Here is a 14,280-nt window from a genome sequence, read left to right on the forward strand (position 1 = left end):
TCGTGCTCACATATGCCCCGACGTCCGCTCCCTCCGCACCTTCAGGAAGACCAAGAATCCTTAGGTTGTTCCTCCTCGCGTTGTTCTCCAGCGCCTCCAGCCTTTCCACACATCGTTTATGGTATGCCTCGTGCATCTCCGTCTTCACCACCAGGCCCTGCCTGTCGTCCTCATTCTCGGCAGCCTTTGCCTTCACGACCTGAAGCTCCCGCTCCTGGGTCTTTTGCTCCTCCTTTAGCCCTTCGATCGCCTGTAATATCTGGGCCAACAGCTCCTTCTTCATTTCCTTTTTGAGTTCTTCCACGCAGCGTTTCAAAAACCCGTGTTGTTCAGGGCCCCATATTAAACTGCCACCTTCCGACGCCATCTTGGTTTTTGCTTGCCTTCCTTGCCGCTGCTCTAAGGGATCCACCGCAATCCGGCCACCTTCCTCTCCTTTTTTCATCCGTATCCAGGGGGGATTCCCTTCTGGTTCACCGCACAGTACTTTTAGCCGTTAAAATTGCCGTTGGGGCTCTTATTAAGAGCCCAAAAGTCCGTTCCACCGGGAGCTGCCGAAACGTGCGACTCAGCTGGTCATCGCCGCACCCGGAAGTCCTCCCATCAGCTTCCTAAACATCGAGTCAAAGCATTCAGTCAACTTCGGTAGCTTCACCCCTTCAGGCAGCCCAACGATCCTAAGGTTCTGCCCCCTCCACCTATTTTCCAGGTCGTCGACCTTCGCTCTCAGGCCCTTATTTCTTTCCTCCACCATCCTCAGCTCAGCATCTAACGAGGCCAACTGATCGCTGTGCGTGGCAGCAACTCCTCCACCCCCTTCAACACCTCATCGTGCTGCCAAACTGCCTCCGATGTCTTTTCCGCCGCCACCTTTATCGGTACCAGGGCCTCATCCACCGACTTCCTGAGGGTCTTCTTCATTTCCCTCCCATGTTTCTTGAAATGCTTGCCGAACTATTTATCAAATTCAACAGCCATTTCGTCCACCATCCTGGGCTCTGCACCAACGGACTACTGCTTCTACCTTTCTTTCTTGAGCCTTTTGATATCTTTGCACTAAATACTCTCGAATGGGTTGAGTTTGTCCACCAATTACCCCCAGAAACTGGATTTAAAAAACCAAAAACCAACCACTGGCGGGAGCTACCTTGCGTCCAACCACTTTCTACATGTCTCCACCGGAGGTTCCCCCCCCTGTTGCCATTACAGTTCTAAAACCATTGTAGTAGCTGGCCTGTTGCCAAGCTAACTCAAAAAACATTTTTCATGAAGTGGAATCCTTCCCTGTAAACAAATCAAATGGTTGTCTAATGTGAAATGAAATTGAAAAGCACTTTTCCCTACGTTTTCTGATCTTGAATGTGGATTAGTTTCAGTCAAACTAGTGAGAGATGTGATTGTTTTTCAAACAGTTGTTGATACTCTGCCAGCGTTTTAAAGAAATGTTGGATAGTCGGGGTTACAGAAGTAGTTAATGTGGCTTTAATACCCAAGCTAGCTCTGTTAACCAACTAGGTGTTTTGGAACAATTACACAACCTCAAGTATTCAAGACAAAGAATGTTTCTGGAACATACCTCTTCATTCACCTGAGGAAGGAGCAGTGCTCCGAAAGCTAGTGTTTGAAACAAACCTGTTGGACTTTAACCTGGTGTTGTAAGACTTCTTACTGTGTTCACCCCAGTCCAACGCCGGCATCTCCACATCATGCTTAAAAGGAAGCAACAATCTGAACAGTGGGACTCCTGAATGGTCAGACTGCTTTCAGAGATTCAGTGTGAAAGTTTAAATTTGATTTAACACTTGGGAAATTCAGGTGAAGTATCACCACCACCACCTTAGTTTAGGGAAGCCAAACGATTCTGGCTTGCCAGCTATGCTCACATCCCATGACCAAGTAAAAAGTTGTTCAAAGTTTCCTTGAAGTATTTTCTTTCATTTCTATTTTTGGCACTTATACAGTAGCTATTCATTTTCCACTTCCAATTCTTTTTGTTTCTCTATCTGAAGCAAGAAGATCAAAATAATAGACTTGAGGGGAGAGCAGCTGTGTATTGTCTACCTGGGAATAACGGTATCCTGTTACCATTGAAATTACTGCTCCTTTTCACTATATCTCTGCCCGAGAATTGCAACAAATAACTGCTCTGCAGAAACTGGCAAGGCATTTTCTCAACAGGAAATGGAGAAATCTTACCTTCGAGGGCAATTAGCATGGGGTGTCTTCAATTGAAGACGCTGGACTATAACTGTTTCATGTTGACTTGTTAACCTTAACAAAACAGTGTTATATATAATGGACAATTGTTTGTTTGGGGTTAAAAAATTGCAATTCTATATTGGCATGTAGTACCATCAACCCAGTAATTTCAAGGATTCCTTTCACTCCTTTTTAAAAAAAAAGTGCAATGGTATAATTTATGTGTAGTCTGCAATTTAATGTTGTTTTAAATGTCAGTATTGATGTATTTTTCACACACATTTTACTGAGTTTATCATTTGGTAAAGCTAAGCTTTTTGTTAAAGGTTCTAAATTTAACACCACATTTTAAAAAAAAAGTTTTTTTTACTGAACTGCTCAGATTTAATTTCTTTTTCTCCTTCCAGTGGATTTTCAGATGCTAACTTGATGTCTCAAGCTCCATCTAGTGGCCAAAATGTGGTAATTATCATGCAGTTGATCCTTTTCAATGTCTTCAGAACTACTGCATTATTGAAGTGTATGGGAAATTGCAATTAAAATGTCAAATTCGACCTGGAAACAATCAAATGCAACGACTTACAGCTGTGATGAAGCAAGATTTGATTTCATAGAGTTAAATAGAAAAGTTGTTCAACTCCATTTACTTTGGTGTACCACAGATGTAGAGAAATTAATCCTTTATTTAGCTTCTGTCCTATCAATGAAAATACTTGAAACCGAGGCAGTTTCTTAAATTTAAGTGTTTTGCTCTACGTACCCCTCCTAATTTCTTTTTATTTTCTCCTTTTTCGAATTATCGCATTACACTGTAGAATGGTGGAAATTGAGATCAAGTTTTCCTAATATGGGATTGTAACCTATTGCACTTAAGTAAAATAAAATTCAGGTTTGATAGTTGCTTGTCTTCCCCCAGTTGGTTAGAGTGTGAAAGCCAGACATCCGCGCAGGTTGTATAACGAGCACTAATCCAGGGAGCCAATAAGGAAAGACTTAGTTAAATCCCTAACACAGCCTGTAAAATAGAATTGTGGGGTTTAGATTTATAAGTGTTTAAATCTCACAGATGTTCAGAATTCATTCTTGCTGAACTTAGCCTTTCACAGATTAAGCAAAATAAGTTGACTTAAAATAGTTCTACACTATGTAAACTGGAATCTAATGTTATAAAAGGATTTTTAAAATCAAAAGTCAGGGATTGAGGAACAGATTAACGGGTTTGAATGCTGTACTTACTTGTCAGGTTTCGAATGTAGGGTGCACAGAAATGGAGTTACAGAGGAGACGTGAACAACTATTGGTGGAACGGACCAGAAGAGAGGCACAACTTGCAGCTCAACAATATGAAGAGGAGAGAATTCGAACAAAACAAATTCAGAAAGAAGCTGTTCTTGACTTTGTGAGAGTAAGCACTCGTACTTTAAAGATCTAATAGCAATGCAGCTGTCATTTTCCAGAAAATTCCTGAATGAACCAAATTTGTCATTTTACTGAACAAGTTAAATATGGGAGCTCTACTTTGTTTCCTCCCTGTTCTAACTTTTTTTCTTATTTTACGTCCCCCATTCTCACTTTATGCCAAGCCCAATGGCTACTAAAATGGCAGAGCTGGCTAAATGGCATGAAATGTCAATCCCTGTTTCTAAGTTTCTCAAAGATAGCCAAGAAACTTGCTCCAGACTTCTACTGATTGTATTCTGTAATCACTCAGTATGATGTCTGTGGTTGTCCTGCCTGTGCTTAATATCCTCTCAAATGAATCAAAAGTTGTAGCATTCATGGGAGAACTGTTCTTTTTAAAATATTACTTCCCTTGCCCGTCATCTCAAAGTGAGATGGGGATAATGTCTTCATGTATTTCCTAAATTACTTTCAAAACTCTCCTTGTATTTAAAACTTCACCTGCCTTAAGCAGGCACTCCGAATGAGTAAATTAGGATTATGATACTATCAGTGTATCTTGACTATAACTCTTTTAAAAGTATCCATTATTTTACAGACTTATAATGAAGTTAACAGTTCTCACAATCTTTTTTTTTGTTTTACCTCTTATCCTCTTAATTCTTTTTCAAAACGCAGTGTTATGCAGTCCACAGGAAAATGGCTGACCTTTGTGTATGAATCTAGACACACGACTTTGCCATCTACTTCTACCTGGGGACAATGGGGGAATCAGTCCTCTCCATGTTTCAGTGTTTATACAGCCTGTTTTCTCCTTCCTAGTCCAACATGTCAGGTCCAAGCGTTCTTGATGTCACCCATGGTACAGAACAGACATTGATTTCAGGATCCACCTGGTGTCTTTGGCTCCATTGTATGCTGACTTTACCAAATTAGCAACCAGGAAAGTTAGGCATTTAACTTTATCAATTTTATTGGTCCTTCTCCTATCAGAGAATATGCTTCACAAATCACATTCTTGGGAACAACTAAGGGCGATAGCAAGCATAGCCTGTAATAATACATTTGACTTGATCAATACCAAAGAAAATTTTCACATGTTAATACTAACGCCGAATAGTAATTTAAATTATAAAACTTTGGGCCTTTTAGTTATCACTGGCACTAAGCTGGTTAGGTGTACCTTGTAATGACTACCGTGGAACATCATGAAGGTGTTGTCTGGGTGTAGTTGGAATATATTTGCTAAGTTAACTTATGCTGTTGTGCTTTCACATTTAATGCTTTACGATATGTCAGAAAATTCACAGTCACTTTTCAAACAATCAGTTCAATTTTTTCATGGATCGTGGGATTTACAAGGTGCAAATAAAAGATGAAAGCATTGCTACTTAGTTGCAAGTTACTTGTGGACAGGGAAGTATTCTATCTGAGTTAGAAGGTGTTGAAACCCATTTGCTAATCAAAAATGCTTTTTGCGGAGTTACCACTTTAATATAATTCATAGGAATGGTGATTAAGATGCTAGTGTTTGTGCTTTATCTCCCTGCAGCAAAAGAGTGGCCAAAGCCCTCAGAAACAGAGTCCCCCAAACAGCGATCACTGTGATGTAAGTCCTTAAGCAGGTTTAGCTGGATTTTAGAGAAGAGAGTGAATAATGAGAGATTTGTCTCACCTACTGCCGAAGGACCTTTCATGTTGGTGTTACATAATCTTTCACTTCAAAGGACAGTGTCATCCTTACTCTTTGTAAAGGAAAAACATCACTTACCAAAATATGTGATATTTGCATCTGAGTCATCCTATACACTTGTCACCCTGTATTTCTTTGCAACACTTCATTGTATTGTAATGATAAATAATTTAAAATCTTATAATCTTTATTATTGTCACAAGTAGGCTTACATTAACTGCAATGAAGTTACTGTGAAAAATTTGGGGATTATAGTAATTTTCAGTTTCCTGCATCAAATGTGTGTGTAAATATTCCACCATAACTGTTCCATATGATAATATGAGGTTTGTAAATTATATAGATTTTCCTGGTCAGTATTGACTGATGTACCCCATTTGGTGTACAGTTTTCTGGAGGGAACAGCAATTTTTTTGATGTATTTGATAAATAACCATGTAAACATTTTTTTTTTATTTGATAGAGTTGAATTGTACAAAAAAGCAACATTTCCAAATTCAGAATTAAAAACAACTGTCTTTTAAATTAATTAATTTTTGTTATTGCCACAAGTAGGCTTACATTAACACCGCAATGAAGTTACTGTGAAAATCCCCTAGTTGCCACACTCTGGCGCCTGTTCGGGTACAATGAGGGAGAATTCAGAATGCCCAATTCACCTAACAAGCACGTCTTTCGGGACTTGTGGGAGGAAACCAGAGCACCCGGATGAAACCCACGCAGACACGGGGAGAACGTGCAGACTCTGCACAGACAGTGAGCCAAGTGGGAAACACAGACGCACTCACTCATGCCCCCCCCGCCCCCCCAAAGCACACACACACGTTTATTTGTTCCTCACTAAATATCTTGTCCATTCCCAATTAGAGCTCCCAGGTTTTGCCAGAAGTTAGTTTAAGTCGAGACAGATTCGTAATTGGCATTTCAAAGTAACATAATTTTGACGGAGGTAAAATTACAATACTGCTGATGCTAGAAATCTGAAATAAAAACTGAAAGCACTGGAAATACTCAGCATGTCTGGCACCATCTGCAGAGTGAAAAACAGTTAATGTTTCGCTTCAAAATTGATTTCTTTGGAATGGTTCTGAAAAAGAGTCATTTTTAACTTGAAATATGACTCTTTCCAAAGACTTATAATAACTTAAATTTCAAGAAAATATATTGTAATATCAGGAACACATTTACATTGTATACAAACGTTTCTTCTCAAAAGAATAAACAAAATATTTTGCTGTTGATACTGGCCCATCTGTCCAAAGAAATATGGTAAAATCTAACCAGTATTGATTTAGTAACCATTCTGAAATAGTAATCATATTCACTTTTACTCCTAAATAGTCTAATGTCGGTGAAAGATGTGTCAGCATGTAATATTCATAAAATTATTGAAGTTTACAGCACAGAAGGAGGCCATTCAGCCCATTGTGTCTGTGCTGTCTCTGAAGGAACAATTCACTTAGTGCCATGTCCCTGCCTTTTCTCCTTGGGTCTGCAAATTTTACTTTTCAGTTACTGACCCACTTTGCTTTTGAAAACTTCAACTGACCCTGCCTCCACCAAACCACAAGGCAGTGCATTCCCGATAATAACCACTAGCCACATGAAGACGTTTTCCTCATGTCACCTTTGTTTCTTTTGCCAATCACCTTAATTCTATGCCCTCTGGTTCTCAATTCTTCCACCAATTGGAACAATTTCTCCCTGTCTACTCTGTCCATATTCCTGATGATTTGAAAAACTCGTATCAAATCTCCTCACAACCTCTTTTCTCCAAAGAGAACAGTCCCAACTTCTCTAATCTTTCCACATAATTGAAATTCTTCATACCTGGATCCATTCTTGTGAATCTTTTCTACACCCTTTCTAATGCCTTCACATCCTACCTAAAGTGTAGAGCCCAGAACTGGAAGCAACATTCCAATTGAGGCTGAACTAGTGTTTTTTACAGGCTTAACATAACTTCCTTGCTTTTGTACTCCGTCTGTACTGCGCTGTATCGTTCTATGTTCTATTGGTAAACCCAGGATGTTGTATGCTTGTATTTTTGTTTTTATAAATTTAGAGTACCCAATTCATTATTTTTCCATTTAAGGGGCAATTTAGTGTGGTCAATCCACCTATCCTGCACATCTTTGGGTTGTGGGAGCGAAACCCACGCAAACATGGGGAGAATGTGCAAACACCACATGGACTGGTTTAGCACAGTGGGCTAAACAGCTGGCTTGTAATGCAGAACAAGGCCAGCAGCGCGGGTTCAATTCCCGTACCGGCCTCCCCGAACAGGCGCTGGAATGTGCCGACTAGGGGTTTTTCACAGTAACTTCATTGAAGCCTACTTGTGACAATAAGCTATTATTATTGCAGAGAAGCCGGGATCGAACTTGAGACCTCAGCGCCGTGAGGCAGCAGTGCTAATCACTGCGCCACCAAGCTGCCCGTTGTAAGCTTTATTAACCACTCCCTTTACGTGTCCTGCCACCTTCAATGTTTTGAACACGTACACCGAGGCTTCTCTGCCCCTGCATCCCCTTTAAAATTATACCCTTTATTTTATAAGGTCTCTGCATTCTTCCCTCAAAAATGAATCACTTCACTCTTCTCTGCATTAAATTTCATCTGCTACTTGTCTGTGCATTCTACCAACCCAATTCTGTCCTTTTATAGTTCTACACCGTCCTCCTCATATTTCACACTAGTTCCAAGTTTTGTATCATTCCCAGATTTTTTAATTAGGCCATAAGACAAGGAGCAGGCCACTCGGCCCATCGAGTTTTCTCCAACATTCACTCATTTTTTAATATAAATTTAGAGTACCCAATTCATTTTTTCCAATTAAGGGGCAATTTAGCGTGGCCAATCCACCTACCCTGCACCTGTTTGGGTTGTGAGGGCGAAACCCACGCAAAAACGGGGAGAATGTCCAAACTCCACATGGACAGTGACCCAGAGCCGGGATTGAACCTGGGACCTCGGCGCTGTGAGGCAGCAGTGCTAACCACTGTGCCACCATGCTGCCCACCGCCATTCAATCATGACTGAAAATTTTCTCATCCCGATTCTCCTGCCTTCTCCCCATTAGCCCTGATATGAGCCCTCTATACCAAGGTCTAGGCCATCACTATATATCAGGAAGAAAAGGGGTCCTAACACAGGTCCCCGGGGGAACTTCACTACAAACCTTCATCCAGCCTGAAAAACAACTGTTCACCACTACTTTGTTTCCTGTCACTCAGCCAATCTTTTTATCTTCAGCTTTATGTAAGTTTCCTTGTCTTGTAACTTGTCCTATTTAACCGTGCGTATATATTTGGACATTATTACTTTCTTAATCAAAAATGAAGTCCTTTACTTTCGTAAGCTCGTAACACTAAGCACACAGAAACTTAGAATAAATGTATAAGTAGATTAATACTGTACATCTATTTAATTAAATTCTTGTTTTCCAGTTTGTTCCCTCCCTTTTTATGATTAAGTGTGTGAGTTGTGCTTGATTCTTAGCTCTGCATTAAAATTAAAATTAAAATGGTGAAATGAAATTCCTGTGTACTGTTCAATTGGCCAGTTCAACATTAAAGTAAGCAGTGCACAAGGATATTCAATTGATCGGCAGGTAGTTTTACAGTCTGATATACTTTTAAGTTGAAAGATATAAATGTTCAAACTATTGAGCAACAGCTGATTATGATGATAACCACTTCTGCTTTCAACTTCTCCAATTTTGCTTTGGGTCACCACAATGCTGGGTGACCCATCTCCATTTCCATGTCCCATCTTCGTCACCCACCTCACCAAATGTCATCTCTCGCTCCGCAATGGATGATATTTCAATCTCACCCTGACTGCCTTCTTTGCTGCTCCTACAATCTTCACTGACCTGATGTGCTGGTTCGTAATCTGTCCTTTCTTGTCACTCCTCACGTCCATTTCAGCATCTCATAATAATCTTTATTGTCACAAGTAGATTCACATTAACACTGCAATTAAGTTACTGTGAAAAGCCCCTATTTGCTACTGTGAAAAGCCCTTAGTCGCCACATTCCGGCGCCCGTTCGGGTATACAGAGGAAGAATTCAGAATGTCCAAATTACCTAACAGCACGTCTTTCAGAACTTGTGGGAGGAAACCGGAGCACCCGGAGAAGTGTCCAGTTGTTTTTCCTCTTTTGATGCTGCCGTACTATACAACACGGCTGGTTCTCAACGGTCTTGTAGATACTTCCTTCCAGTTTCAGCGGTACTTTAATATCTCACAACACTCCACCTCATCAGTTACTTCAACCAGAGCTAACCTGTTGCTTAACTTTTATTCCTATACTCTCACCTTCTGCTACCTCTGATAATTAGAACCATAGAACCTTCAAAGTCCTGCAATTAAAAAGTGCTAAATTTCCCAATTTTACGGAAACGTGCTGCAGCATATGTAGTTTAATTTAATGTACTGCTTATCTAGATCATGAAAACAGTTACAACAAAGGATAGTATATGAGTAGTAGTTTGAACTTTGGAGAACTAAGTCATGCAAATCTAAAATGTAACGTAAGATGCATAGCCTAGTTTCCTGAAATTGAGTTTCCAAATCATTCAGTGTATGTTAATTGTTTGCATCCATACAGAATTTGCATTATCTTGGATTGGTTTAAATCTGTTTTGATGATTAGTTTGCTTGTCCCTCCATGTGACTGTTGAGAATGTTTGTTTTGTTTTCTTATATTTATTGATCTCTCTCCCCATTCCCCTCCCTCAGCTCCCCAAATATTTCCCTGTCAGACGGTCCCAGCACACAGATGATAGCGCCTTGTTAGTGGTAAGAGTGTGTCTGCATGGATTGGCCTGTGTCATAGAAGATTAGATCATAGAAATGGCATGATGTGTAACCTATCAATTTACCAATCATTAGTGAAAGCTTTATTGAATAGCACAACCCACATAAAAACAGAAGAATTCTTTGGGCTCCATCGCTGGAGAATATCCAGTGCCACTTGTGAAAAATCATATGTCAAGACCTTGCTAAATGACATCCTATATTAGTGACTAAAAGTTTGCCAAAAAAATGGAAGAAAAGTTGATTTATCTTGCATCTGGGTTTGCTGTAAAAATAGAGACACAAATCAGGCTCTTAAATGGAAAAGATATAGTGGTGTTGTTCTTCTGCTAGATTACTTTGTCAACATTGCTATTGACTTGGCAAAGAGCAGGATGGATAGGAAATGGAGTGAAGTGGTGTACATTGTTTTTTCACTTCTTGTACTTGAGTTTGATCCAGCCTAAACTAATAAGATGAGCATCATTTCACCTAACTGCTTGGAATGTGTCTACCTGAAATGAATCTGGGCATCTTCATTCATTTAATAATGGGTGAAGGTCCACAGAATAAAAGGCCCCCAGTTGACAATCTTATTGGAAAATAACTGAAGTGGGAAGTGGAATAATTTATGCTTGGAGTTTGGCATGTTGTGGATGGAATAACTGGATCCTTAATTTACATCCAATATAACAGCTTGCCTAGAAACACTTAATGCTGGTACTGGGTCATAATCATTTCCTTCCCCAGTTCTGCAATTTCTCACTTAAAGATTTTTTTTTAAATTGCTGCAACGTGCTGCACAATGTATTAAAAATGGAATGGCATCAATGACTTTAGATTCAGTGTTTTAACTTATGCTTTTTTCAGCAAGGTAACTGACTGATTTGCTGATCTTTCACTGAATGGGTGTGCTGAAGGTCTAATTTAAAACTCTTCACCCACTTCTTCATCCTACCTTTGTGGCTCAGTCGGGGCTTTGGGTTTGGAACCCAAATCAAAACTTTGATCCTGACATCCTGGACTGCTCGGTGAAAGGAGTGATTGGCTATCTCAAATGAAACCACATTACTAGTTGGCTAGAAAAATTCTAAGTTGAATGCCTGATTTGTTGCCACCACGCTGTACACAATAAATTCAGGAACATCCAAACAAAACGGAATGAGTTAGGTTACGGTTAGGTTAACCCTGCACTGATGACCTCGTTAAGTGATCAGAGTAGAAATGGCAACAAGAACATAAAGCATAGAACAAGACTTAGGACCTTCTAATTTCATGGATTATGTATCATTTATCTATCATGGATTTCAACTCGCCCACTAAGGTCCTGACATATCCATGAAATCATCTAAGAGAAGATGTACATGAGTATTTACAAATCAGAAAAAGAAATCTAACAAAGCAGCAAAATATTCATCAAACTCCACAACTCCATTATTCATCTGCCTTCTATAACCAACAAATTCCTTTCCCCAGCGGCAAATTAATCCTTATAATTCATTGATTGACACGACCAAATCATGAATAGTATTCCTGTAACCACCAATCCTTTTCCCAACCAGATACTTAAAAAAAAATTTTTTTTAGAGTATTCAATTATATATTTTTTCCAATTAAGTGGTAATTTTGCATGGCCATTCCACCTACCCTGCACATCTTTAGGTTGTGGGGGTGAAACCCATGCAGGCACAGGGAGAATGTGCAAACTCCACAGGGACAGTGACCCAGGGCCGGGATTCGAACCCTGGTCCTCGGCCCTGTGGCACCACTGTGCCACCATGCTGTCCTTCCAACTAGACACTTAAGCAGTCGCACGTCCACTGCTTTTGCAAGGACCCTTTCACTACTTTGTGAGGGTATTCTCGCCAGTTAGTAATAGAATTAATGATTTAACCTTGCTGAAGGGTGACACAGTGGTTCGCACTGTTGCCTCACAGAGCCAGGGATCCGGGTTCAATTCCGACCTCGGATGACTGTGGAGTTTGTGCATTCTCCCCGTATTTGCATGGGTTTCCTACCACAGTCCAAGGATGTGCAGGTTAGGTGGATTGGCCATGCTGAATTGTCCAAATGTTAGGTGGGGTGGGGGATTTGGCCTAGATTAGGTGCTCTTTCGGAGGGTTGGTGCAGACTCGATGGACCTTCTGCTCTTTAGGGATTCTATGATTCTATGACTGCAGAATCCATTTAAGATAAGGAAAATGGAATAAAGCGTTAAAGACCTCTTTTCGAGGTCACTAAATTAATTATGCCTTTATGCAAGTGCTTAAATGAACAAAACAGTTGGGAAGAAGATGAGAAGTGCAAACCTTGAAAATTCATAAACTTCACAAGTGATTCTTGTTCAACTTAAAATTGTGGTTTGTGCTATTCACATTAGTTTTGCTGGTTAGTGACTTATTCATGGTTAGCTGACTTGAATCCATAGTTCGTAATAGTGTGCTAATTTTGCTGGACAGTGAGGCATGGAATTGTTATGTTGCATGTACTCAACACTTGCTGAATATTCCCCTGCTGAATATTCTATCTATAGTAATAACTAATGGGTTACTCATTGGTTTCGTGGAGCACACCAGAAATCCCCAGAATGCATGTCTACACACTGCAAAATAGATGTATATAATTTTAGATAATATATACATCTCAATGCTTTTAGAGTACCCGTGCATTCAAATTTTTTCTGGTCAAGTTATTTGAAATGACAGCTTTACAAAGAAATGAGATGAAATCAATTAGTTCTACCTTCAAAGTGCACTGCTCTGTTTTTATCAGAAAAACATTTCCATATACGTGTCTGAATCACAAATTGTAATTTTTAAACTGCATTTTTGCCATTTCTACTTTTCACCTTCAAATTCTTTATAGTTTTAAATTCATCTTGACATGACATTTTGTAAATGTTATTTACTTTTTAAAATTTTAAATTAAACTAATTTTAGGCTTATTAATAAACATAATTTCTATTTTCTTTTATAATTTCTGTGTATTGCATCCTGTTAATCTTTTCTGACTTTAGTTATTATTTCATCATTTGTTGACTCATTTTTTTCATGAAGGATATTTGTTTTTGTTTCGAGGTTGTGACAATAAGCGATTTTCATGTCATTTCATTTCATTTGTTTTAATTCTTCATTGGTCGGTTGCTTTCACGGAGATGCCATACATATATCTGTGTTTCTTTTCTTTTGGTATCGATTGATGTACCCTCAGTATTTGCAGCTACTAAACCAATTAGTCACATTAATGTCAAGATTCCTACAACCAGAGAAACGTTGCACTGACCTAGTAAAACAGTCATTTTAAGCATGATACTTTGTTATGGGTAATTCTTCATTTGTCATTACGCCACCCAGAGGCAGGAATTGAGTACAACACAATGTAAGGCATAACCACCGTCCATTGATTTTTTTTTAATGACTAGCCCAACCCTTTTGGAAGAAAATGTGGGAATCTCAGAATCTTGAAGTTAGGATTTGTATAACATGGGAATTGTTAGCTCACTAAAATCATGAATAGTTTTATGTAAACAAATAAAACTACATGTTTTAAAATCATTTTCTTTTTCATTGCCAAATAGATTAATAATTTTGTTTCCAAGTGAAACCCTATAACAGTTGCCATGTCATATCTTTCCACAGCCTGGGTTACAAAAGAGCTTTTAAGATGTGTAGCAGTGATGGGGGAGGCTGGCTTGTTTGCATTTGAATGTACTAAATTATAGTTGGGCAATATTAAATCCAAGGTTGACTTCTTCATTGAATACACGTGATTGTTTTAATATATCATAGAGCTTTGTGCTGAAAACCTAGTATTTCTGATTGCCAATAGATTACACATTTGTTCAGTTTTACTGTTGTATCACTGTCAGTGCTTATATTGGTAATGCAGCAGCTAGTCCCTTGCAGAACAATGAAACATGAAGTCACATTGGTGTTGAACCTGTTGAATTTCATTGTGATTCACAGCAAATCAGTAAACTATCTTTAGGACTTCTTGAAATCTAATGAAAGGTATTTTGTGGTAAACTGTTTACGAGAGTTTATTTTGAGTGTTACCTTGTGTGTTTATTTTTCTGCCTGGTAGGGCCTCACTTCTGTTGTAATTTTGATGTACACAACAGTACAAGTTTCTGATCAAGTACTAATATCAGATGATATGCGTTTTTTTGAATTCCAAAAATATAT

General features: G+C 39.1%; 1 protein-coding gene across 1 annotated transcript in view; it reads left to right on the forward strand.

The window, feature by feature from the left end:
- LOC140389720 (DISP complex protein LRCH3-like) overlaps nucleotides 1–14,280 on the forward strand; it is a 210,817-nt gene that overhangs the window by 145,933 nt on the left and 50,604 nt on the right. The window contains 4 exon segments of the mRNA XM_072474169.1: nucleotides 2,607–2,661; nucleotides 3,443–3,604; nucleotides 5,153–5,209; nucleotides 10,040–10,099. Coding sequence (XP_072330270.1) covers nucleotides 2,607–2,661; nucleotides 3,443–3,604; nucleotides 5,153–5,209; nucleotides 10,040–10,099 — 334 coding nt within the window.

Source organism: Scyliorhinus torazame, chromosome 14 (genome assembly GCF_047496885.1).
Source record: "Scyliorhinus torazame isolate Kashiwa2021f chromosome 14, sScyTor2.1, whole genome shotgun sequence".
Taxonomy (NCBI): domain Eukaryota; kingdom Metazoa; phylum Chordata; class Chondrichthyes; order Carcharhiniformes; family Scyliorhinidae; genus Scyliorhinus; species Scyliorhinus torazame.